Source organism: Podarcis bocagei, assembly GCF_964188305.1.
Source record: "Podarcis bocagei genome assembly, chromosome: 15".
Lineage (NCBI taxonomy): Eukaryota > Metazoa > Chordata > Lepidosauria > Squamata > Lacertidae > Podarcis > Podarcis bocagei.
Window position 1 is genome coordinate 28,522,950 of NC_138141.1, and position 27,570 is coordinate 28,550,519.

The 27,570-nt window shown below is 48.5% G+C and overlaps 1 protein-coding gene across 1 annotated transcript in view; it reads right to left on the reverse strand.

Moving 5' to 3' along the window:
• ADAMTS15 (ADAM metallopeptidase with thrombospondin type 1 motif 15) overlaps nucleotides 1–22,102 on the reverse strand; it is a 43,148-nt gene extending 21,046 nt beyond the window's left edge. The window contains exon 1 of the mRNA XM_081172489.1: nucleotides 19,089–22,102. Within this exon, the coding sequence (XP_081028615.1) occupies nucleotides 19,089–20,084 (996 nt within the window). The 5' untranslated portion in view covers nucleotides 20,085–22,102. The remainder of the gene's footprint in view (nucleotides 1–19,088) is intronic.
• Between the last annotated feature and the right edge of the window lie 5,468 nt (nucleotides 22,103–27,570).

Here is a 27,570-nt window from a genome sequence, read left to right on the forward strand (position 1 = left end):
CTGATCACAGGCACGGGGATCAATGGTAGGTCCAACTGTCCATACCAAAGCTCTACATCCATAGAAGGGAAATGTTTTGCCAATAAGAGTCATAACTAGGGATGGGAGGATCAGTCTATTTTGGGTCTGTGTCGTTCTCACACACGTCTCTCACAGTCCATTGGGAAGGGAGTTCCACAGCTGTGGAGACACCACTGAGCAGGCCTTGCAGCTGCCAAGTCTATACTAACTAATAATAGCAACAAGCAAGACAGCAGGGTCTCTGAAGCTGATCACAGGCACGGGGATCAATGGTAGGTCCAACTGTCCATACCAAAGCTCTACATCCATAGAAGGGAAATGTTTTGCCAATAAGAGTCATAACTAGGGATGGGAGGATCAGTCTATTTTGGGTCTGTGTCGTTCTCACACACGTTGACTCAAATGCCCATTCTCTTGTGTTTTCTGCCATTGCTTTTAAAACACATAAAGTCTGCATTTAAGTGGTACGCCTTTCCTCCAAGTATATACATTTTTGCATGTGCCCCCCCCCCCATAACGCACAATCATTTATGCATTTTTGCAAAATTCTGAGAAATGCTCTGTCTGCAGGATAACTGCATTCCAATCCACATATTAGTCTGGGAAGTAAAAAATTAGACCAGTTCACTTTAAAATGCAATCCAGATGAAATTCTACAGCACCTCCCATCTTAACTTCCTCTATTGGCTAATTATTGTGAGTAGAAAAATAATATCCCTGAGCCAACCGACTCTCAAAGTTTGGGATTGTTAAAATAGATACAGAGGAAAATTAATCAAATTGAGATGTGCGATTCAAATTTGGTCTACTAGATGCAAAAAAAATTAAAGCAATGTGGACTAAAGTCTGGGGATTAGGAGCCCCAAATCTTAAGCTTATTAGTTTCATAATAGATCTGACCCTGACTACAGCAGTCAGGCTATCCCTGTCCAGGAACAGCCATTGTTGGTGAACCAGACAAGCTGGGAAAAGGCACGCCAAGCCATGGAGGACACCTGCGATTGCTAACCCCTGCATGTCACATTCACACTTTAAAATCCAAACCTGGGTGTATGCTTTGTGGAGCAGCTCAGGTTAGTAAACCTGCCGTTCTGAGAATCCCTTGTACCTGTGGAAAAGCTGGAAAATGGGGCTCTCAGTGGCTGGACATGACTACCTTCTGTAGCACAGGAGCCAAGTCCTAGGGGCCAAGGTCCCTTCGGGCCCCCCAAATAAAATATTTGAAGTTGCTGGGGCCTCCCAAAATTGATGGGTATTGCCCATTCAAAGGGTGTGTGCATGCTGTATTTTGTGATCAATTATGCAAGGTGGGGCTTACCTACCCCCCCCCCCAATATTTTATTCAAGTTGGCAACCCTGTTCTGTAGCACAAGAACAGGGCAGGAAGGATTATTGGCATCAAGGTGTGGAAGCAAGAGATAGGTTTCAAAAATAATCGAAAGAACTGGGCAGGGGATGGAAACCCCCCAGGGCCAAAAAGGGAAGCGAGACGGTTTTGCTTTCAAAGCTTGGAAGGGCTCCTTCTGCAATAGAAGAGGCCGTCCCTCCTGCTCTTGACAAGGTGCTGCTGATAGACTTTCCAGCTTTCTTTGCAGCCAAGGAAGCAGGCGAAAAAAGGCCACATGTGTGCGAGAGATGCTCTCTCGATCGGCAAAGGGCGAGCAAAGAGGAAAGAGTTTTGGCTCCCCGGCTGGAAGCCTGGAGGTTAGCTACTTCCTTGCAGCTCTCGTCCTCTCATCTCGCAAGCATGAAAGCCCCAGGCCGTGACCCGCCCAGCTGGAAAAGACAAGAGCATCGGCCTCCAGCGTCAGAGGCACCGTGGGGGATTTCTGCCACATCCTCATCTTAAGCGATAAGCCCCCTTGCTGCTGTCAGGAGCCAGGGCTGACATCATGGCTTGCAGATGTTGCCTGCCGAGGCCAGCGCGTGAGCTTCAGTTAGGGCAGTGCCGGCATGAGCGTTCTTACAAATTGCTTCCATATCCTCCAGTCGCAAGACAAGAGTGAACAGATTCAAGGCATGCCCTCAGGAACGATGTTAAACTAAAACAACAATGGGAACGCGTGCTGTCATGTTCCGCGATCACAATGTGGAGCCCAAAGGAGAGGGTGCAGAGCACAGCAGGTTATGGCAGGGTGGAGAACACCTTAATAACACCTTACCCAAATGTAGCATAGCATATCCTCTTGGGGTTACACCAAGGTCCCACCTCCTCTTGTGATCATTTTGGATTTTTTTTGGGGGGGTGGGGAAAATGAAAGAAAAACCTTGCTGCATCAGGCCAATGGCCCATCCAGTCCAACATCCCATTCTCACAGTGGCTGACCAGTTGCCCACAAGCAAGACCTGAGGCCCAAAAGGTCTCTCCCCTCCTGTGGCTTCCAGCAGCTGGCATTCAGAAGCATTGCTGCCTCCAATTGTGGCCGCCATGGCAAGTGGCGCTGATAATCCTTCTCTTCCAGAAATTTGTCTAGCCATCTAGGTCAGGGATAGGCAAACTCGGCCCTCCAGGTGTTCTGGGACTACAACTCCCATCACCCCTGACCACTGGTCCTGTTAGCTAGGGATGATGGGAGTTGTAGTCCCAAAACATCTGGAGGGCTCTCTTGTCTCCAAAGAGAGCAAGTTCTGCCTGAAGGCCTTTCTTTTATCTGTCCCGAATCTTCCAACATTCACTGGATGTCCATGAGTCCCTGTGTTATGAGATGTCCATGAGTCCCTTCCTCTAACCATCACTTCGGTTACCCTTTTTCAACTCTATTGCATCCTTTTTTAGGTGAGACAACCAGAACTGGAATACACTGTATTCAAAATGCGGCCGCAGCACAGATTTGTCATAATAATACTGGCAGTTTTGTTTTCGTTTTCTGAAAACAGGTGACCTAACTCTACATCACTGCGTCTTTTGGCGATTTTGCCTATTTGTGAAGAGAGCCTTTCTTCTGTCGAGTCCGGAACGCCCTGAGAATCAGCGCCATGCCTCTGCACCAGCAGCGCACAGTCAGCTGACGGGATGATCCCGCCAGGAGAGCATTCCTTTCCAAACATCACAGAGGTGGCTGACCTCCAGGACTGGGCTTGCATCCTGAGTCATCCAATCCCACTCAGGTCCCTGCGTGTGCTTCTCCTTCTCAGAGGCAAATGCAGCCTCCTCCTTTCCTGTGTGGATCATTTCCCTTTGAAGTGCGCCCACACAAGAGAGTGAGGTGGGGAGAGAGAGGAGGAAGATAAATGGCTGCATGGAATTCACACATGGGCATTCTTCAACCTTTGGGGAAGATGCATCGTATTTCAACGCTATCGTCTTCTGCAATCTCGCCGACAGCTGAAGGAATCCAGGATGAAGATGCTCGGGATGTGAGCCACCAGGAGCCGGCCGTGATAAGTCATAAATATTACACAAAAGAATCAGGACTGGAAGAGATGGGATACCAGTGGGCTAACTAATGCTCGTGGGGAATGGTTGGGTGGGAAAGCAGGGAGCTCAACAGTAGGTGGCGCCAGAGCCAATAACAGGCAGGGCCAACTAATTAGAGCAGGCATAGGCAAACTCGGCCCTCCAGATGTTTTGGGACTACAACTCCCATCATCCCTAGCTAACAGGATCAGTGGTGAGGGATGATGGGAGTTGTAGTCCAAAACATCTGGAGGGCTGAGTTTGTCTATGCCTGAATTAGCGCTTCATTCCTATCCTCTGACTTGCTGAGATCTACAAGGGCAACACCAAGACCTGGCATCTCCAAGCCCTCCAGATGTTTTGGACTACAATTCCCATCATCCCTGACCACTGGTCCTGTTAGCTAGGGATGATGGGAGTTGTAGGCCAAAACATCTGGAGAGCAGCAGGTTGGGGATGCCTGACCAAGACTAAGGTGGAAGAAGATGGAACCAGGCAAAGGGCCTTCTCGGTAGTGGCACCTGCCCTGTGGAACACCCTCCCATCAGATATCAAGGAAATAAACAACTACCTGACTTTTAAAAGACATCTGAAGGCAGCCCTGTTTAGGGAAGTTTTTAATGTTTGATCTTTTATGATGTTTTGGGAGCCGCCGAGAGTGGCTGGGGAAACCCAGCCAGATGGGTGTGGTATAATTTACTTACTTACTTACTTACTTACTTACTTAACTTATTACAGCCCATGCTAGCGCCCTGGACTGCGGTTGGTGGGATGGTGCCCCCATTCGCCCAAATGATTAGCATCCACTGGGATACTAGTGCACAAACAATACAGCTGTTTATCTTAAGGGTGCCATAAGACACTCCCTCTCCCTCTCCCTCTCCCTCTCCCTTTCCCTCTGGAATTTGCTTCTGCCAAGGTAGCCAAGATTCCTCTCCATACTGGATGCTTTTTTCTTTTTTTAAAAAAACATAATTTTTATTAGCAGGCCAATCCAATCACATTATTTCCAAATCATAATTCCAAATTATACAGCCAAATTTTTAAATTTATTGGGGGTACCCATACATCAAGCTCCGAACGAGGATCAAAACATCACTTCTGTTCCTGCTTTTATCAAACAGTTCTATCCAGATCTGTCCAGATAGTCTCTTTATTATTTTCTTCGTCTTCTTGTTGTTATCATATATTCCTTTCTTTGCGATCTCTGATAGTCTTCACAAGCAGTTTAGAAACAAACAACATCTACGTGGGTTTTGCACAGTCCAAAAGTCATATCTCATAAGGACAGCCGCCATTCCTCCCCTTCTTCAAAAATTTATCCCCGGTCTGTCCTATTAATTCTCCCAAGCTTGCCACGTATTTCACAAAGGGGCTCTGCCAGGTTATCACATTTCAATCCATCATTCACATTCCAATGACCCTGGTCCTCCTCCCCTCGCTTTTCTTCGACAAGCCTGTCTTAGCAAGACGCCATTAAAAACTGTGTCATAGAATTTTTTCTCCGCTCTCCAATATTTACCAGTCCTCTCTTCAATCAATAATTCACTCCACACAGCTCTTAAATTCTTGCTTGCGATTAGTAAAAGGCAACGATTCATCTCTTTGGGGTGGAGGTTTATAAATACTCACATAGGCAAAGAAAATAAAAGTTTTTTCCTCCAACCCCCCCCTCTTTTTTCGCTCCGCACGTACCAGTCTCGTAATGGTGGTTCATCGCTTGATTCGTCTCCTCCCGTCACTCCAATCACAGAGATGCATTAATCAGCAGCCTTATCTCTCGAACTTTGCTTGATGTATGTGCTTCAGCTTCTTTTCCAATTATATATTTCCAATTATTTTTCCGAGCTGAAGCAAACCGGGGCGCTGATTGGAGACAGCTTCAGGAAGAGCCGACTTCACAGAGGGCTTGTGCCAAGTGATCCTCACCCCCGTCTTTCGAATCGGGGGGTGCATTGTGACCACCGCTGGCAAGGCAGCCCCTCCCCATATCCTTGGGGGGGTAGGAAGACTGCATACTTCCCATAGCAGCCTCTTAATTACTTCGTGTGGGTCAGAGAGATGTTATTGTCGGCCATCTTCCAATGCGCCACCTGGTGTCCCCCCCTCTCCATGCTGGATGCTAACCAGAGAAGCCCTTCATCATTGTGACCCAGAGAGAGCTTTCCATTGTCTCTGTGCAAACTGCCTCTACCTAGCCAGCTCATGCTCCTCTCTGTGGCAGATGATGGTCAACGGAGCAGATAATCTGGCACTGGCTTTAACCAAAAAAATAAAAGAAAGGAAAAGGGGAAAGTGAATGGAGAGCAATGAGCCAAAAACTCTCTCTCCTGTTAGGCAATCACTGGTCCTTAACAGCAATCTGGTAATGCAGTTCACTGGTGGGTCTAGAGCCACTACATGTAACTTTTGGCCCTTATGCAAGAGAGGGACATGAGATATCTTGCCCCAGTAAGATGACTGAAGGGTTACTGGTGTTGTAAGTAGAGAGGCGCCTACAGGGCTGGCTCTAAAGGCCACATCCACACCATGCAGCCAAAGCATGATGATCCCACTCTGAACAGTCAGAGTGCCTTCCCTCAAGGAATCCTGGGAGCTGTAGTTCAAGGGTCCTGAGAGTTGTTAGGAGATTCCTATTCCTCTTGGTACAATGCAGGTGGCGCTGTGGGTTAAACCACAGAGCCTAGGACTTGCCGATCAGAAGGTCGGCAGTTCAAATCCCCGCAACGGGGTGAGCTCGCGTTGCTCGAAAGCATGTCAAAGTGCAAGTAGATTCAATAGGTACCACCCCAGCGGGAAGGTAAACGGTGTTTCCGTGTGCTGCTCTGGTTTGCCAGAAGCGACTTAGTCATGCTGGCCACATGACCCGGAAGCTGTACGCTGGCTCCCTCGGCCAATAAAACAAGATGAGCGCTGCAACCGCAGAGTCAGCCACGACTAGAACTAATGGTCAGGGGTCCCTTTACCCTTTACCTTTTTATTCCTCATGGAGAGCTCTAATTCCCAAAGTGGTTTCACAATCAAGCCCTTTTCCCAGGGAACTGTGGGAATTGCAGCTCAGGGAAGGGAAACAGGGAATCTCCCTAAAAACTCTCAGCACCCTTAACAAATCACAGCTCCCAGAATTCTTTGCGGTGGAGCCATAACTGCTTAAAGTGAAATTGAAGTGGTTTCAGTGTATGGTGTGAATGTGGCCCTGGTACCCCTCAAGGCACAATGGAGCCCCAGGGCTTTCTCTGCTGAGTCCCAGGACTCAGCTACGTTAGTCAAGAAACAGCGTTTTGAATACATTATAAACATGCAACCCCAGATGGCACCAGAGAGCAAAAATAAATTTCTAAGCAAATTTCCATAGCGTTTCTTTTGTTTCCTTGATTTAATTTCTGGCTTATTTATAGCATTTTTTCCTGTGTGTAGATCCACCCCCAGGGGCTAAAAGGGATCACATGAGGTCAAGGTGAGGCAGGACCCCTGCTGCCACATCTTTGCAGAGTATGAGGAGCATCAATTGCATCTTGATGACAGGCCACTTATGGGCTTGCACTAAGGAGCTTTGACTGGCATTTTGAAGCAAGAGATTGGGGGGGTGTTCCCCAGGGGCTGTTTTCCTGCAGCCACAGGGGATGGGAATCACATTCATCTCACTGTGATAGATGGACTTCAGGAGGAAGCTAAGCTCATCCATCAGCAAGATTGCCATGTCCTGCTTCTCAGGAGATCAAGATGAGAATTTACCAAATTCCTTGGTCAGCACCCATCTGCGCCCATTTTCTGGAACAATTCAGGCACGGTGGCAGCTAGCAGGAGAGGAACATGGGTGGGTGGGAATAAACTCTCAGCTCACAAGACAGCTCTGTTGATCACACTTTGCAATGACCCATGTTAATATAATTTCCATGTCAACCTGCCAACTCCACAGAAGGTTTACAGCCAAGGCCATCATGCTGAATACATCCCTTTGCAAAGTGAGGAGTTTTGTTGGACTTCAGCTCCCATCAGCCCTGGCTGGCATAGCCAATTGTCAAAGATGGTGGGATTTGTAGTTCAGCAACAACTGGAAGATCACAGATGACCCCCACCCCTGACATACACCCCTGACATCCCCTGAAAGGCATGGTTGTTTGTGGTTATTTTGGAATCTCACACTGAAGAATCTAAGCTTTTGAGATTTTGTTAGTTTAAGGACAACGTTCAAGCCCTTGCACATGCAAAGATAACATCTGAGAACACACAGTAACTTCCTGTGAGAGGCTCCAAGTTCAGGGTCACTGGACCTGTGCCCTGTGTGGCTAGCAGGCTAGCCATTCCTCCCTCATGGTATCCAGCTACGTTGCGCTCTCTGTTCATCCTCTAGTCGCTTTCACCATTTACGCCCACTCTGAAATACAACATGCCTTGCCAGAGAAACTCCAAACCCTGCAAAATAACTTAGCCACCAGATTCAGATTGAAAGTCAATCTTTACGTTTCAGAAAAAATGTATGCGACAACATTCTTTAGGGATTATTGGTGTAGGATTGCCTGCTTTGGGTTATAAGGTACACTTACCTAGGAGTAAGCCCCACTGAACACAGTGGGAGTCACTGCGTAAGATTGCAATGCAAATATCACCCCATTTAAAAAAAATAAAAAGGTGTCTTTGCATGCAGAAATCTAGCACACAAGAGAAAGGACCAGGGTAGAAGCTTCCTTCTGTAAGTGTTAGCTTTCTAAGTGCAGGGAGTTTGGGTTTGTTTGCTTGTCACTTTTCTATAAAGGGGGGCATTTTAAACATGTCATTCAGCCCCTCTCTCAGGCTGATGTGGCCCCCTCGTTATGCTGAATGTATAAATAGGTTTGTAAGCAGGACCCAGAAAGGTTGGGGTTGGCTGTCTCAAGCATCATGTCCTGTGTGTGGCCTTCTCAGAGGCATATGGGTAGCTTCAACTGAGAACATAAGGAAAAGCTAGCTGGACCCCCTTGGTCTGATCCAGGAAGGCAGATCTTAATGCTCACAGATCTTCCCTGCAAAGTCTATGTGGATTCTCACCAATCTCCAGAAACGTTTTCTGCATATACTCTTCCACACCTCTTCTGTTGGAGAAATGCAGCCCACAACAGTGAAGCCAGGGCTGGTGGAGCTGTAGACCCACAGGTGCTGTGGGATGATAACTCCCATCACCCCTGGCTATTGGCTATGTTGCTTGGGGCTGGTGGGGGCTGGAGTCCAGTGTTATCTGCAGGGCAGCCCAGCTTAGTGTTGAGGCAAAGATGCCAACTGTGGACACAATCCTAGCTTGCCCCTGCTCCTTGTCCAAACATGCAGCCCAGAGGAAGCAGAGCATGATGGGTCTTTAGTCCCTGAAGAGCTTCTAGGTTCATAAAGTATGGTCTACAAGTCGTACCTTAGTTAATTGGAGAGGGAGAAATGTTGCTTTATGGGAACAGCAGAAGAGCTCCGCTGCCAGTGGCCCATCTTGACAGGCATCCTGTTCTCAGGTGCCCCAATGGGGAAGCCCTCATTCAGGACACCCAAACACAAGAGCACCCCCCCTTTCCTGTGGTTTCATCAACTGGTATTCAGTTGCCTGCCTCTGACCAAAAAATGCCTCTGACCAAAAAATGGAAGTTGGTTATTTCTTTTGCCTTACTCATTCCTTTTTTCTTCATTTTAGTTCTCCTTGCCATGCAAGCTGAAAGGATCTCTTGGCTTTTTGCCTAAGACTTGCACTGACATACTGACCCACTTTCTCTAGTGAGCCTTGCCTCCTGGTTGCAAGCAGAGATTAACAAGGAGATTTTAACAGGCCCTCCTTTAATGCCCCCTTGCCCCGCCCCAGGTCACCCAAAGTCATTTTTCCTTGGAGATCATACGACCCTCGTTGACCTAGCATGCAGCTTGTGAGGACAGGCCCTGGATGCGGTCTAGTAGCATCGCTTGAGGTCGCTGATGGATAGTAAGAAGTTAAAAGAAAGCCTTTTTTTTTTTACAGGAAAGGTGCCTTTCTGTAAACAAATTGTAAGTGAATTGTGTAGTGCTATGACAGAAGGTGCCTATAGTAGCTTTAAGTCAGCTGCTGTTTTCAGTCAGACCACTCCCTGCCCTGCTCACATTTGCAGTATGGAAAGAATAAGACTGGCCTGCCTCACAGGACTGTTGTAGGCAGAGAGATGGGCAGATCACTCTATTTCCTGACCACGTCTGTTTTGCACATGTTCATTCATAGGTTTTCCCCATCCCATTTCCGTATCGACCTGCCCATTTGAAGATGTAAATCAGGTCAATGTGCATCAGAATTTATGAATGCCGAGTTCCTCGGGCATCCCAAGCTAGGAGGAGTCCTGGGATAATGTATATGAAGTGCCTTTGCCTCTATATATCTGGCCTGTCCAACAGGTCGATCATGATCTATTGCGGGATCCCCCCCCCAAAAAAGCTCAACAACTTTGTTTCCCAGCTCACCCTCCCCTAAAGAAAGCTCAACAACTTTGATCAATACACTGGGTAGATAGATCACTGCCAGTGTGAGTAGATCACAGTCTCTTGGAAGTTGGATGTGCCTGCTCTATATAAATGCTAAATATTGTTGATTGCATTTACACCGTGTTTTCTTCTGTTCTCCAAGCGGTGTACAGAGAACAAACCACAGAACTGGACCTCACCAAGACAGCATTCTGATGTGCCTTCAAGGTCCTGCACATGGGGATCTTCCTAATATCACTTTAAAAGTCACTGTTGGTGCATTTCCCCAAGTTTCATCATGCAACCAAGCACCTTCTAATTAGAGTAGTGAATCATATGGATTGGTGCCCTCTTTTGAGTGAGCTGAGTGTTTTGCAAACATTATCTTGCTGCAATCCTAGCACCCATCCTGTAAAGTAGGCTCAGTATTATTATTCCCAAACTGCAGGTATGAAAGGGTGGCTTAAGATCACCCAGAGAGATCTGGGAGATTTCTGCAGGAGAGGACTGTTGTGCTCACATCCTGCTTGTGAGCTTCCCATGGGCACATGGTTGGGCAGTGTGTGAAACAGGATGCTGGGCTCTGTTCTGATCAGACAGGGCTCATCCTATGGGGCAGAGTTGCAGCTGCTGGGCGACACCATTACCACCAAAGAAGGAGACTTCCAATTCATACCTGCTTAGAAGATCAGGATGAAACAACTGGAGAATAAAGTCAATTGCAGCTGCCTCCACAGTAATGTAATAAGCTGCCTAACCCTGAGTCAAACTATTGGTCCATCTAGCTCTGCACTGTTTACACTGACTGGCAGCAGCTGCCTCCAGGATTTTAGACAAGCTGTCTCTCCCAGTCCTAGTTGGAGATTCCAGAGATTGAACCAGAGATCTTCCACCTGCAAAACAGATGTTCCGCTACTGAAGTGCAGCCATTCTCAAGTTTGGTGCTACTCCTGAACTGAGTAACCTGTCTTTTCCAGAACTTCCTGATACCAGAATGAGAAAGCAAATACCCCAACCCGCCCGCCAGCTGCTCTGCACGGGACTTGTCGACTGCCACTGCAAACTGCCTATCAATTAGCTTGTCGCCCTCCCTCCTTTTTTAATGAAACAAGAGCTCGGGGTTTACGCAACAGCCTTTTTGGCAGGCAGATACATTTTGCGGTATCAAGAGACCACAGATGGAGGAGTTCAAGAAAGGCAGATGTCTCCATTGATCCAGTGCCCTCACATTGGGGTTTGAGGAATGCGTGGCTCAGTAATGCGCAAAAAATGCAAGCTGGCTATTATTCGGAAGATGGGACAAGGCCCCAGGAACGCTGCAGCACAAACTCTCCCCAAACATAACCCCGTAGGCTGCCTTTTTCATACTTGTGAGCTGCGTACCAGCTACACCTTTAAGGCACATTCAAGGGACAGTCTTTCCTTCAAAGAATCCTGGGCACTGTAGTTCGCCCTTGCAGTGTTACAGTTCCCAACAGCACTTATCAAACTACAGTGCCCAGAATTCTTTGAGGCAGAAAATGTGCTCCAGATGTGCTTTAAAGGGACAGTGTGCACACAATCTACATCTTCTTAAATCAGGCAGGTTCTGATCCAAAAAACTGTAACCCCATTCCTGGGAAGCATCCCCAATAGATGCAAGGTATTTGGTTGCCTCCTTCTCAGAGGAGACCTGCTGAAGTTAGCAGACATGGCTCATTCATTTCAAAGGGCCTGCTATTGAGTAGGACTAGCATTGGACACAATCCACAGATGCAAAGAGGAGAAGCCGCCTACTCTTTTGTTGTCATTGCTCACAACCGACCCAGTGGGAGGGCCTTGGATTCAGTGGCACACAACTCAAACCCAACAGAGTAGAAATGGTTCTGGATTCTACCATTGTAGTCTGCAGTGTGAGGTGGAGAGAATCACAGAGCCGAAAGCTCCTGCTTCCGCAAAAACAAAACACAAAAAAAAACAGCAACAGATATCAAGGGAGGAAGTGTTCTAGTCACACCTTCTCCCTGACATGTTAGTTTTCTGGATGCAATGATTTTTGTTTTATTTAAGTCTGGCTTAAATAAATCTTGCATTGCAGGGTGTGGACTAGATGACCAGTGGCACCCCTTCCAACTCTACAAATTATATTCTATGATTCTATGTTTCCTTCCAGCCTCCCTCCCCCATCAGTCTGAAGTCGCATGACTCTGCACCCACGTTTATCTTCTCCATCTGATGTTTGTAAGGATCAGGACACGCAGCTCAGGTTGAACTGAAGGTCAGCACTAAATCCGAGCCTTGGTAGTCATCACATTGCCTAAATAGCTACAAACTCATGGAGCCCAATTTCCTGCGATTCCAAAAAAGTGTTTTATTTTGGAACCTACTCAGTGGAAATCCTCATCCTGAAAAGGAAAGGGAGTTACTCATCTGCTCCAGGATAGAATTCCACAGAATCGGGAGGAAAATGAAAATCTAAGACACCTTCCTTTATCTATTAAAAATATGTATTCTTCCTCTTCCACCCCTTTTTTTTTCTTTTTCTTTTCACTGTTCCCTTGGCAGTTGCGAGGCTGAATCACTCTTTCGGATTCCTAACATGCAGAAACTGTTCTTTTCTCTCCCCCTTTTCCATAATGGCAGCTTTTTGACAATCCGGCAAACAATATCGCATTTGTCACATTCACTTCCGTCGCCACACTGCTGGGATGCAGCAGCTGGGGGAAGCCTTGGCTCCCTCCTCCCAAAGTCGGTGGAAAAGTTCCAGGTCTCGTTTTCAACAAGGCAAGGGTCTCATGCGCCCGAGCCACATCCTGCTCTAATGCATTCCATCTGAGGCTCCTGCTGTCCCAACTCAATAGACCAGCAGAGAAGGAGCAGCCAAACCTGGCTTGTTCCAGCCTGATATCATGGGAGGAATTGAGGGGACAAGGGAAGGAGGGTTCGTCACAGGGCGGAGTCCCATGTTCACTCACCGCCTCAAAGTCTGCATCTCTTTCTAGGAGTTTTACAGTCCAATCCCACACATGTTTACTCCCAGTGGTGCATCAGAGGGAGGATGTGAGGGAGCACAGTTTGGGGACCTTTTTCAAAGCATGAGTGATGACATCAACTATTGCAGCACCAGAGGAATTGATAGACTCTATTTTCTTCAGCAACTGAATGAGGTTTCAAGGTTGTCGTTTCCCCCACCTCCAGGATTTGTGGGATGTTAGCATTGAGGAAGTCAGAGAACAAGAAAATTAATCAAGGCTAGGTACTTCCTTCCATTTCTTTGATGAGGTATCTGCTTCACACCAGTCAGATGGGAGCATTGTTGTTGTTGTCGTCATCCTCAACATTTCTTTGCAAGATAGTAGCATTTCTAATTGAAAAGGCTGCCATTGCAGCTGGCAGAAAAACTTGTTCTTGAAGCTCAGTGTGTTTTCCAAGTTGAACCTCTACAGTCAGAAGTACCACGGAACTCAGCTTACTCCCAGAAAGTGATGCACGGGATTGCAGTCAATGCCATGAACAATGGTCTAACTTGTGAGTATGTCTTTGGTCTGGCTAGGGACTAAAGGAACACACAGTCCCTATAGCTGTACTGCAGGGGTGGCGCATGCAGGGGCCAGAGACAAAATTGGGAGGAGCAATGGATGTGACTCTTACTTTTTTACAATAAGCTGCATACTAGCCAGGCAGAAATCAGAGGTTTGACACACCTGCACCTGTCCTGTCCTCCATCCAGGCAAGCAAGGAGCAGGATCCAACCAGGCAAAAGCACTCAAAGATGCCATAGAACAGGCTCATTTTGTGCTTCGGAAGGGGAGATCTTTGGGGGCCAAACAGAAGGACCTGGATGGGGCGCATTTATCACCCAGGCCTGAGGTTCCCCATCCCTGCCATAGGAGTTGCCATCACGATGCATTCCTGCACTTCAGAATTTGCCATCGCACCAATGTCTCCTCTCAAACAAGTCTCACTGAATTGCATGGGACCCTTCTCCAGGTGAGAGTGCAAACGATTGCAGCCTCTGCCATGTGTTAGGAGGGCCATGCCTGTGACATGAGTAAAAGTGACAGGCCACCCCAAAACATCGCTGGGTCTGCTTATCCATCCCCCTTGTCCTCAACCCCTTCTCTGAGATTCGCACAAACAGAAGTGCCTATGGAAATTCGCAGAACGGCTCAAAGCTCTGGAGGGGCTGTGCCTACCCAAAAAACAACAACCCAAGTCTAGGTGTGAGTCATGCAGGTAGCTGCGGTCATTTGGCTGTAGTCATGGAAGGGATGAAGAGGGATGGAGTAGTCTCTGAGATATTTCACACACATGAGTGGTCGTGTGTGTTGTGCTGCTACCTTACATACACAAATACACAATCACGATGCCTTTCATTCCTACCAGAAGGTTTTTTCTAATCTTTCTCCATCAGCAAATGGAGATGTGGCCCTCCCTATATTCATTGCATCACTGCGATCATTGAGTCATCTAGTCCAATGCCTTGCAATGGAGGAATCACAGCTATTGTTGGAAATGATGGGAGCTGTTGTCCAACAGCAATTCAAGGGCCAGACTATGGCCACGTATCTGGGGTTAAGATGGCGAGGCATTTTTTTGCCTGAGACCCAAGGCAAGAAGCACCTCCTTAAACTTGTCTATCACAGCAGCCAGCCGCACAAACACAGAGGAGGAAGCCTTCACTTAGGCAACAGAACCCTGGAGGAGGAGGAAGGCGACGAGCAAATGGTAGAGATGGAAACAGAACAGTCAGAACGTTTCCCGGTACAAGTTTGGCCAAAGTTCCTGCCGTGACAAATGAGAAATCCCAGTTGGATGCATACAAATGTTTCCTGCGAGCAAAACTGGGAAGGCTGCCATGGATCAGAACAGTGTGTGTAGCCAAGGTTCAGCCCGAGGATGACAAGGGATTCCTTGAGGAGATTTCCAAGTCAATCACCTGCCTGAAGCCCGTCCAGGTGTAGGGAAGCAAAAACCACTCGTTCTTAGGCGATGATGGCTGCTGAGCGACCGGGTCTAGAGGGAGCAGTTGCATTCCTGTCGGGCACGAAGCCCACAGCATCAAGGAGCAATCGCAGAGGATGCTGAGGCTGTCAGCATCAACATGGAGATGCAGGAGACCAGGGACTACAGAGGGGAGGAGTTAGGAACAGGCCCAGGCAGGTTTCAAAATGAGAGCCAGTGTGGTGCAGCGGAAAGAGTGTCCGACTAGGACCTCAGAGACCAGGGATCTAATCCCCACTTGGTCACAAAGCTCACTGGGCGACCTTGAGGGCCAGGCATTGCCACTCAGCCTGACCCACCTCACAGGGTTGTTGTGAAGATGAAATGGGAACTAGAACCTTGGAAGTTTAGAGCGTGTGTGTGTGTGTGTGTGTGTATACGTGAGCACACACACGCACACAGAGATATAAAATATTCGAAGATCAGGGTTCCAGTGTAGTGGTTAGAGTTTTGGATTATCATTGTGGAGAACTGGGTTCAAATCCCCACTCAGCCACCGAAGTTTACTGGGTGACCCTAGGGGTCAGTCCCTGCCTCTCACCCTAACCGACCCCACAGGGTTGTTTGGAGGATCAAATGAGGATGGGGAGAACCTTGAACCCCTTAGAGAACAAAGTAGGAAATAAATGCAATAAGTAATAGATTCCAGAAGGAAATGCATGATGCATGTCAGCACAGATTGGTCCATTAGGGCAAATTGGGCATTGTCCGCCAACCTTAGGCTGCCCCCACCTGCCTGCCTTCCCACTTACACCCAGTCCAGGGGTGGCGCTGCCTGTCACCTTCCTCCTCCATTGTCTCAGAGTTGCCCTTTCTAAAGAATTTCTAAAGAAACTGAGCAGGAAGGAGGAGGACAAGGACCAAGCTAGAATGAATTGGCTCTGTCTGTCATTGGCTTTGGCACCACCTACTGTTGGGCTCCCAGACTTCTACCCCACCAGTCCCCATGGACAGCAGCCGCCACTGATCTGACATCCCTGACTGCCGTGAGATTTCCACTGACAAACTAAGGACTTAACTTTGCTCTCTCCGCTGGATTTCACAAACACCACCCCAAACAAAAAAAGGAACAGCAGGAAAGGAAGTAGCAAATCCTTCTAATTAAGCGGGGGAAATGCAGGAATGTTTATTTAAGGGCAAAGTCGTGCAGCCAGACAAACTTAACTTGTTTACGTCCACTGTAAACGGATGTTGACATGAAAAATTACTCTGGGGGAATAAATCCCACTTCACACATGAGGCGAGTGAGAGTTAACAATTTCTAAAGAAAGACAGTAGATTAGTGGTGGGGGAGACACCCCAATTGGTCTCAAGTTTCCCAAACCTCATGCAATAGAGGGTTCTGCAAGAGATTTCAGAAAGAGATTGGTGCTCTGCCCAGCTGTTTGTGGGGGAGTCCAGAAAACAAAGCAAATCCCTGGCTCTGTGTGACCAACAAGAACATGAGAAGAGCTGGATGAAACCAAGAGTCCATTGATCCTAACTTCCTTTTCATAGGACTTCCCTTACAGCAGAGATAGGAGTTTATGGCCCTCAATATGTTTTTAAATTACAGCTCCTATCATCCCAGGCCAATAGCTCATGCCATCTTGGGTGGAGAGAAGCTGGAATCCAACAGCATCAAAGGTTCCCACCGCAACTACATCCCACAACAACAGCTATGCTGTAGGTAGACTGCCTCTGAATATGGAGGGTCTCCATTTAGCTATCAGGACTTATGTCAACAGCCATAACCATTTCATGGTGCAAGGAAAACCTATGAATTCACTATGCAGGGAAGGAGGAAAGAGATTTTTTTTTTCTTCTGTCTGCTGAATCTGCTGCCAGTTAATTTCAGTGGGTGATCCCAAGTCAGGAGCTGAACCTCTGATGCTCCAGGGGCAATTGGACTTCCAGGTTCCTCACCCCTGCTCTACATTTTATCACCCTAAGGGTCGGGGGAGGGGAGGGGATGCATCTCTTTCCACTTTCTCCATAAGTTTTCCTACAATTTATGTATCTCCTACTATGTAAAAAAATGATACGATTTGAAGCTGAACGTTGGAAGATTTAGGACGGATTTTAAAAAACACTTCTTTATGGAGTGCAGACTTAAACTGTGGAACTCCCTCCTACAGGAGGCAGTGATGACCACCAATTTGGATGGCTTGAAAAGAGGATTGGATAAATTCATGGAAGAGGAGGAGAGGGCTATCAGTGGCTATGAGCCAGGATGGTTACGCTCTCCCTCCACAGCTGGAGGCAGCAATGATTCCGCGTACCAGCTGCTGAAAACCACAGGGCTCTTTTGCTCAAATCTTGCTTACAGGTGTTCCATAAGGGGCATCTGGTTAGCCACTGTGAGAACAGGATACTGGACTAGATAGGCCATTGGCCTGATCCAGCAGGCTCTTCTTATATTCTCAATCGCCTCTATTAATTGCCTTTTTCCTCTTGAAGTTTTTTTAATTACTCTTAAGGTGCAACTACAAATGCATCCTGCAATGGTTTTCTCAGCCACATCATGGCAGGCAAACCGAGACACTGCATTGGGTAATTGGCAGCTCTGGCCCAGTTGGCAGAGGCAGGAAGAAGAGAAGGAGGGAGAGACAGAAGGAGGAGAGAGGAGGAGAATCGTGGCTCCGCCCCGCCCAGCGAGATGCTTCACTGGCAAAGGGCAGCTTCTTGTCACAAATGACTCTTCCTGAAGAATGTCTCTCTCTTGACCCATTTACTGGCCTCGCAAAAAAAACTGTGCCAACGGGTGTTTTTTCTCTACCCTCTTTTTTTATTTCTTTCTGGGCTGCTGTTCAAAAGGAATTCCATGTATGCCAAGCTCACAACCCACGTGCTCCCCTCTGAGATGCAACCAAGCAATTGGGGTGGTGGTGGCAGAGAGCAAGGCTGGACTGCGTTCATCCCACGCAGAAGGTCCCAAACCCACGTCCCCCTGGCAGCTTCAGCAAAAAGACCAGAACATTAAAAGTGAGCCCTGCTGGCTCAGGGATCATGCCAATCTAGTCCAGCATCTGGTTCAGTGGCCAGCGGGATTCTTATCTGGGGAAACCTGAATGCTGGAGGCAGAGTGCAGCCATCATAACTGGGAGCTTCCTTAAGACATCAGGGCTGTACTTGCCCGGGACCCACAAAAGGCACTGCCAATCCAAGCAGGCAGCAGTGTAGTGGGCTAAACAAAGGAGAACGGCATCAGAGCAGCTTCCCAGATTCCCTGCACTTCTCTGGAAAAATCAGAAAAGCCGAAAGTGACCAGCCAAGTAAGCGCTATTGCTTTTCATTTGGGCAGGCATCTTCTCGTGGCTCATTCGGGGCAGGTGCAACCTAATCCTGAATTAATTTGGGAAGAAGTCTCCACCCGTTGAAAACAAATGGGGCTTATTCCTAAGCAAGTGTGTACTGGACATGGTAGCCTGAAGGTCACTGAGGCCACAGCAGCCTTCCTCAACGTGATGCCCTAGAAACATTGGACTAAAACTCCTACCAGCCCCTGCCCTGCATGGCCAAGGGTGAGGAGGTGATGAAAGCTGTAATCTGACAACATCTGAAGGGCCCCAGACTGGACTAAGGGAAAGGGGACTAATGGGGCTTCGGGAGGAATCAAGAGTGGTGCAGTGGTTAATGTGTCAAGCCAGCACCTTGGGAGATCAGGGTTCAAATTCTCACTCAGCACATGAAGCTCACTGAGAGACCGTAAGCCAGTCACTGCCTCTCAGCCTAACCTACCTCATGGCGTTGTGAAGATTACAGTGTCAGACTAGGACCTGGAAGAGATCAGGATTCAATTACACATTTACACGTGCGCACATACACAAGTCATGAGTCTCAGTGTCTGACCTTGGGCCAGTCACCTCACAGCAACCCTACCTCGCAGGGTGGTTGTGGGGGTTAAATGATGGAGGGGAGAACCACACTCGCCACCTTGAGCTCCTTGGAGGAAAAGGCCGGATACAGATGCAATAAACCAGAACCCCGGACCATACATACATAGAATGTTGGATTAGTAAAAACCATCATCGTTACAGCGCCTCCTGCTGGCCAAGGAGGGGAATCGGCCTCACCCGCGCTGGCGTCCAACCTCAAGGCTCTTCCCTCCAAGGACCCATTCGTCGCCCCTGCAGGGACCACTAGGGTGGAGGTGAGACGCACCCACCCCGCTTGGCAGCACCTCCTGGTCCTCCTGCCCTGGAGGACGAGCCGGAGGAGCCATGAGGCAACCCGTCAACCACCCCGTCAGATCGCCCCCACCCACCTGCTTCGTGAAGAGGATGGCGGTGTCCCAGTACTCGGGGTGCTTGTCGTTGCCCTTGTTCAGTTTCTTCTGCCAGGCGCAGAAGTTGCGCAGGCTGAGGGCGGCGTTGCTCGTCACCTTGGGCCCCTTGTCGTCCTGCCCGATGACCAGGAACTTGACCACGGCCAGCTGGATGGGGTTCTGGATGCTGGGGTGCCGGTAGAGGCGCGCCGCCGTGGCCATGAGGGTCAGCAGGTAGTGCTGCAAGTCGCCGCCATGGAACTTGGCCATGGACTCGTCCGCCACCACCAGCGTCTCCACGTAGCGCGGGATGGAGACGAAGCGCTTGGCCCGGGGCGGTGGAGGCTGTGGCGCGTGGCCCGTCCCGTTGCGGGGGCCCCGTCGGGCCCCGGGAGCCCCCTTGTACTTCTCCAGGGCTTGCAGGATGGCCGGGTTCCAGCCCGAGCCGACGCCGCAGCGGGAAGTCGGGACGGCGGGACCCGGCGCGCTCCGGCGCTGCAGCAGGTGCTCCCCGGGGCCGCTCCACAGCGCCCGGTTCCCGCCGCTGTTCTCGACGGGGCGGATGAGGTACTCGGTGCCGCGGTAGCCGAAAGCCCCCGTCAGCCCTCCGCAGAGGCTCAGAGCCGCGAAAGAGTCCGGGTCCGCATTGACGTCCCCGGAGTAGAAGCAGCGGCGCAGGTCTCCCTCCTGCTCGGCCGCCCCCGCCGTCGGGGCGCTGCCCAGGTACTGCGTGGCAAAGGCGGGCGCCAGGAACTGGGCGTCGGGGCGCAGGTGCAGGTAGAAATCCTGGTGGAAAGCCGTGATCTGGAAGGTGGCTCCTTGCCCGGCAGGGGTGCCCTCGGGGGGGCCATGGAAATACGGCCGGCCGCCCTCCGGGGACGGGTCCAGGCGGATGGGGGTGACCAGTTCCGTCTCCGCCGGGGCGCACAACCCTCGCAGGACGGTCAGGCAGAGCAAGAGGGCACCCCGACGGAGGAGGAGCAGGAGGAGCGGCATGGCGCGGCGGGGAGGGCGCGGACCGGGCCGGCCGGGGCAACTGCAGGTCCTCCGCGTCGGGGAGCAGCCCGCTGCCCGCTCGCTCGCTCGCTCACTCACTCAGCGAGGCATCGCGGCCGGCGCGCTCCTGCTACCACCCCCCTCGACGGTGCCTGGCTTTGCAAACAGGCAGCGCGCTTGCTAGGAGAGCTTTATATACATCGCCGCCGTGTGCCAATTTCTGTCCCTTTTCTTTTCTTTTTTTATCAAGGCTTCGGAGCCAGAGTTGCTTTTCCTTCGCCTGCTGCTTTTTTCTCCGAGGGGAGGTGCTGAAGGCGCTTATTGGGCCTGCCCTCAGCCACTTGCAGCTCGCCCGGTGCCTCCTAGTAGCGCGCTGCGGCGCGCTCGCCTCGCGTTTTAAAGAGCCAGAGCGAGTTTAGCTGACTTTTGCAATTATGGGGCTTCCTCTCTCTCTCGCTCGCTCGCTCGCTCGCTCTCTCGCTCAGAGAGTGAGACCATCTGCAGCGTTTGCTGTTCTTTTTCCTGCCTCCTCTGCAGCCCCTTCGCCCCACTCCAGCGCAGCCCCTCTCTCATTGAAGTTCTTCAGTTCCACTGACTCTGCTTTTTTTCACAGGGCTGTTGTGTTTGTGGCCAGATCTTCTGCGTTTTCCTGAACCCCAGGAAAGCCTTGACAAGCCAAAACAGCCAGCCAAAAGGATGTTTGTGTGTGCGTGTATGTTTTTTTTTCCAAAGAAAGATGCACTCTGAATGTGCCAAAAAGTGCCTTGGGCTGCTGCATTCCGTCTCCCTTCTCTTCATTAGCCTTCGCCTTATCATTTCCTACTTGGAAAGCACTCTGTGTGCACTTCTGAGCACCGCCTGTTACCGGCCGCTTGCGATTGAACAAATAACCTTTTCCATTGTCCTCGTTCCTTCGTCCGCAGATATTCCTTCTTTATTTTCACACTTGTGTTCACACACACCTTGCAGCCTAGAGACAAAAGACCTTGCAGGTGTAGCTCAGAACAGTGTGACCACCATGGAACTGTCAGAGAACAGGGTTCAAATCCCCCCATGTGGCCACGAAGCTCACTGGGTGACCTTGGGGCCATTCACTGCCTCTCGGCCTAACCTACCTCACAGGGTTGCTGTGGGGATTAAATGAGGGGGGAGAATCACTTTGTACCCCGCCTTGAGCTCCTGGGAGAAGAAGGTGGTTTAACAAGAGCCAGTATGGAGTCACGAAGAAATAGGCCAATTCTTGAGTTGCAAAGGCCTGGGCTTTGACTGTCGCCTCGCCTACAAAGTCCAGAGACGGACTTAGAAAAACCTCTCTTGCTCACACAGCCTCAGCCCCTCATCAGAAAAATGGGCGTAATTTTCTGCTGATCAGACTTTCATGGACTGTTGTGAGGACTGTGACAATATTCCTGTCTGTCAGGGTTTGGAGGGTGCTTCCCGATGGGTGTTGATGATGGAATTCCCTCGGCAAAGAGGTGTGTCCGGCACCTTCATGAGGCAGTTGTTTGCCTTTATCCTGGCCCTTGATTCTATTTACCTGCCTACCTATCCATCTGTTTCCATGAGCAAGCCAATGCAGAGCTTGTCTAAGGCCCAGGGGAGGAGTCTTGCTAGAAGAAAGTTATAAACTCGCAGTGCATTCCTGGCATGGTGGTGTAAGTCTGGCTAGGCCCTAGGAAGGGGCCTCCAGTCACCCGGCCTACAACATTGCCATAACCCACTCAGCCACTTCTATCAGTGGAAAGGACACTGTTGCAGCTGCCACCCAATACCTATTCTGCATTTGTAAGAACTCAATCATTTAGTGTGGCAGCTCTAGCTCTTTGGAACTCCTTGCCTATTGAGATCTAGCAGGTGTCTTCCATCTATACTTTTCCGCACCTGATAAAAACATTCCTGCCCAGATGCTTAGAAACATGTCCAGATGCTTAGAAAGTTGTGGTAATTTTAATCTGTTTCAGTGTTTCAACTTTTGTATGTCTCATTGTAAAACGCTTTGGTTTCTTGGGGTTGTTTTTTTAAAACAAAAAACAAGCAGTGTATAAATTTTATGAAACAAATATATATGGTACACACTATGTGATAATGTGCATTCAGTGCTGCAGGCAAGCGCCTTTCGGGGGTGCTGCACACACAATGACATTCCCTATGTTGTCCCTGTGCCACACTGTTTTGTCAACCTAAATCGCGTTCGGCTGAGAAGTTATAATCCGTTTTGTGCCAATGAGAATGCCTTTCTCAAGTGCTTACTGCCTACGTGTGGACACAGAAAGCATTTTCTCAGGTCCTTTCCGATTGGGGCAGACCCACCAACGTTGCAGGACTGTGCTGCTCCCACACACACACACCATGTTAAACTTGTGCATGAATGAAACAGCTTGTATTTCTCCTCCATTTCACCCAATGTTCTCTTCCTGGGGGAAATCCAATTGGAAAAACCTGCTGTTGCCAGTGCCACATCTGCAATATCTCAAGGACCCATTTGCAGTAAGAAACCCTCTCCCCACCTGAAAGCACCCCCAGAACACTGGGGAACTAGTGCTATATGAATGCTCAGTATTATTTTCAAGTTGTCTGCAATGAATTGTAAGGGAAGCATCCATTTGGATGTGAAAAAGTCTCCATGGGATTCGCAACCCTCCAGTAACCTCTTCTTATCACTAGCAACATCATATGAGCTTTGTATGCTGACATCAGCAGAGGAATGAGAGGATGCTGTCTGTTGCTTTTCCTTGCAAAACAGAGCAGAGAGAGCTGGCCAAAGCATAAACAGAAAGAAATGCAAGACTGAAAATGGTTAACTCCCATCCATAGTTGAAACAGACACAAAGGTCAGCCATTTGAAAACTGCAGAGGAGGCGTTTATTAAGCAATCTGAAATAATTAAGAACGTCCCTTCAAAAAATACAAGACGTCTGCATCTTGGGATTATACCATGTGATGCAATCCTATATATAAACCATATTGAGTTCAGTGGCACAAACCCCCATGTTGTTTGTAGGACTGCAGTCTTTTCAGAAGATGTAAAGTATTTCCTAAACACTGACAACAGCTGGTTATAGATCAGGCTTATTTAGTGTTTTTAAATTGCTCAGGACTTTTAAAGACATGATAAAAAGAGGGGGCAGTTAATAGGTATTGTTTTATTCGTGGTTGATGTCTGATTGCGTGTATTGCTGTACATTCCCTTCATAGTTTATCTGAGCTGGTGTGCATGGTCAATTAAATAAAGTTTATGGATATGCAGCAGATAGCAGGGAGGAGGAAAAGGCAGGTTTTGACAGTCTGCTGGACAGGCATGCAAGATGGAAGAGGAGACTATAAGGTTCCATCATCAAAGGGATGTAAACATGACCGCTTTGGGCACTGCATCCTGCCAAGGTCTCCCCTGTGACTTGCTGTTCCATCCCTGTGCCCTGATCAAAGCAGGATTATTCCTTCATGAAGATGAATCATTCATTCATCTTAAATATTATTCTAGTCACATGGTTGAAAGGCTTTCTGCTAGGAGAAGTGATTTATTTTTATTGATTTATTTTCAAAAGTTCCATCCCACCTACTTTACCAAAGAGACTTGAGGCGGCTAATGAAAAGTAATAAAAACAGAATAAAACATACACAATCCCTTATATGATTATTATCATTATCAAATATTTATTTACACCCCACCTTTTTCCTGGACAAGGACTCAAAGTGACTTACAGATCAAATAAGACCAGCTAAAAACACAGGGAAATAACAAAAGGTCCTTTAACTTTAACAGATTTTAATGTATTTATGTAGCTTTAATTCTATCAGTGTTTTATTGTTTTTTTAAAGCTACATAAATACATTAAAATCTATTAAAGGTAAAGGTAAAAGACCCCTGGATGGTTAAGTCCAGTCAAAGGCGACTATGGGGTTGCGGCGCTCATCTCGCTTTTCAGGCTGAGGGAGTTGATGTTTGTCCACAGACAGCTTTCCAGATGATGTCTAAACTGCTGTTGGCACATGGAGAACCATGATGAGTGCCAAAGCGAACAGAAATGCTGTTTACTTTCCCACCACAGTGGTACCTATTTATCTATTTGCTCTGGTATGCCATTGAACTGCTAGGTTGGCAGAAGCTGGGACAGAGCAATGGGAGCTTACCCCATCATGCAGATTCAAACTGCCGACCTTAAAATCTATTAAAACCATACCAGTAATTACAATAAAAACAGCAGGGCACCAATCATTTCATTAAAAGTACAGTGGTACCTCGAGTTATAAATGCCTCAGGTTACAAACGCTTCAGGTTGCAAACTCCGCTAACCTGGAAGAGTTACCTCGAGTTGAGAACTTTGCCCCAGGATGAGAACGGAAATTGTTTGCCGGCGGCGCAGCGGCAGCAAGAGGCCCCATTAGCGAAAGCACGCCTCTAGTTAAGAACAGCTTCAGGTTAAGAATGGACCTCCAGAACGAACTCAGTTCGTAACTAGAGGTACCACTGTAGTTATTTTCCAAAAGCCTGTTGGAACAAGAACATATTCACCTGCCGGCAGGAGGACAAGGAGGGGTCCCGTCTAGTTTCTCTAGGGAAGGAGTTCCGTTATACTGACCTCTGACGAATGACTTATCAATATGCAGTGTATTTTAGCAAATTTCAGTAGCACAGAAAGAACATAAATAACAAAAGATCTTTTTTATGAAAAGGAAAAGGAAAAGGAAAATGCCAGGCCTTCTCCAATCACCTGAAGCAGCATAGCGATGGAGCCTGACAACCCACACTTGGCAAGGTAGGTGCCACAACACAAAAGGCCCTGCCACTGGTTGCTAACAGCAGCCTTGCACCCTGAGGCCAAGAGATTTGAAGCAGGGGCTCAGATGGCAATCAGAACATGCAAGGGAAAACACATAGGCGCCGACTCCATGGGGCTTGAGGGGGCTCGAGCCCCCTCAAAAAAATTTTTGGGGGGGCTCAGCCCCCCCAATAATCTCGGGCGGGCGCCCTTCGAGGAGAGCGCCGTCGCCGTCCCCAGCCTCCTCCTCACCTGCTCCTTCGCCAGCCAGCCAGCTGCGCGCCCTAATCGGAGGCACTGCCGGAAATCCCGCGAGAACAGGGGAATCCCGACTGGCCACACCTCCCAGCCAGCCAATCGGCTGTGTGGCAAACCCAGCTCTGTCCCCCAATAGAAACTACAGCCAGGGAGCTGTCCCTCAGCATCTGCCACCTGAGGCACTTGCCTCACTCTGCCTAATGGTGGCAAAAGCACTGGGAAAAAGATGTCCCAGGTCCCAAGCCATTAAAGGTTTTCAAGGTGAACCACAGCACCTTGAATTGAGCCCAGAAATTAACTGGCAGCCGGTGCAAATCACATGGGAATAGTTTGATAAAATCAAGTTGGCCAGTTTCTGCCAGCAATCTGTGCCCCTTGACACCTGCCCCACTCTCACACACACCCTGTGGTGTCCGCCTTCCCCGCCCCTGTGCAACACGTTTGCACATAAGTCACGTAGTCAAAACCAATGCTTGTTTTTATTGCCCTGAAATGGTTTAATGGTAAATGAAGCCGTCCTTGCAGACAAGCTGGTTTCTGCTTTGATTTAAAGATTTGGCAGGGAGACAGCTGCAGCTGAAGAATTTTATGCATTTCTGAAATCTAAACCAACGGGGCTGTCTACCAGGAGGTTGAGAGAGAGCTTTCCCTCCACCCCACAAGCCTGTCTCGCTAGCGCATAAAATTAGAGATCTGTTGCTAGTGCTCACATCAGCCATCATCAAGGCCTCTTTTGGGCCAAACCTGTGACCCACAAAAGCTTTCTGAGCAACTCAGAGCGAGTGAATGGTTGAATTTAGCTAATGAGCTCAGTTACTTGAATGAACAGTACTTTGCGGATGAAAAGAGGGAATTTTATTCAGCTGCACTTACAGGGCTCAAGGACTTCAGAGACTTAACAGAACTTCCCCACCCAGAAGCACCTCACTCACTTAGAGAAAGTCAAATGTTCCTTGTTTGAAAAGATTCTCCCTTATTCTGGGACGTGACAGTTTATTGCTGGAAAAGGAAAAGGGGGGAAAAACGAATGAGTATAGCTGAATGGGCTGATTCAGTAATTGCATATTTGACGTGTGGTTTTTTTAATTGGAACTGTCTCCTCCGAAAGAGTGCTGGGCCCTAATTGTGTGTACCTCTTGAGTTGCATGTCAGATGATCCTTCAGAGACAAAAATGACATTCCCATCATTGGTGGAAGGGAGGGAGAATGGAGGCAAGTGGGGCTCCTCCGGGACCTTTCTCAGAATTAGAGTGATGATGTCATCTGCCAGAGCACTGGGGTCATTGAGGGATCCTCGTGGCTCTAGCAAGTGAATGAGGGGATAACATGGCTTTCAAGTTTTATCATTTTTGGGTGGGAGGTTAGCATAGAGGAAAGCAGAGGATGAGGAGATGAATGAGGCAGAGGCTGGGCCTTTCTTTCTTTTGATGTAGAAAGGGACAGACAGTTTTGAATGAAGAGTTTCAGTGGTGGCACTTCTTTGCAAAGTTGTCAATACAGTAGTACCTCAGGTTAAGAACTTAATTCGTTCCGGAAGTCTGTTCTTAACCTGAAACTGTTCTTAACTTGAGACCCCACTTTAGCTAATGGGGCCTCCCACTGCCACTGAGCAATTTCTGTTCTCATCCTGAAGCAAAGTTCTTAACCCGAGGTACTATTTCTGGGTTAGCGGAGTCTGTAACCTGAAGCATCTGTAACCCGAGGTACCATTGTATTTCTTGGCAGGGGGTTGGACTCGATGGCCCTTGTGGTCTCTTCCAACTCTATGATTCTATGATTCTATGATTCTAATTAAAGGCCAAAGGTGAGAGCTCAGGGCATTTAATATACAAGGTCAGAAGGAAGCTCAACTGAGCTCAATGAAATTTACACCGAGAAAACTCTGCACAGGGTTGCAGTTACGCTGATCCCAGACCAGCGGTCAGCAAACTTTTTCAGCAGGAGGCCGGTCCACTGTCCTGCAGACCTTGTCAGAGGCTGGACTATATTTTGGAAAAAAATATGAACGAATTTCTATGCCCCACAATTAACCCAGAGATGCATTTTAAATAAAAGGACACATTCTACTCATGGAAAAACACCAGGCAGGCCCCACAAATAACCCAGAGATGCATTTTAAATAAAAGGACACATTCTACTCATGTAAAAACATGCTGATTCCCGGACCGTCTACGGGCTGGATTTAGAAGGCGATTGGGCCAGATCCGGCCCCCGGGCCTTAGTTTGCCTACTCATGTCCCAGACCCTCCAAGTGTCCCTATTTTTCAGGGACATCCCTGATTTAGAGAAACCGTTTTTCCTTAGGCTGTCCCTATTTTCATTGAAGGAATGTTGAAGGGTCTGGAGTTATCCGACCCCCAAGCCATTCCTGTATAGGGAAGTTTTTTAATGTTTAATGTTTTATTATGTTGTTATACATGTTGGAAGCTGCCCAGAGTGGCTGGGGCAACCAAGTAAGATATGTGGGG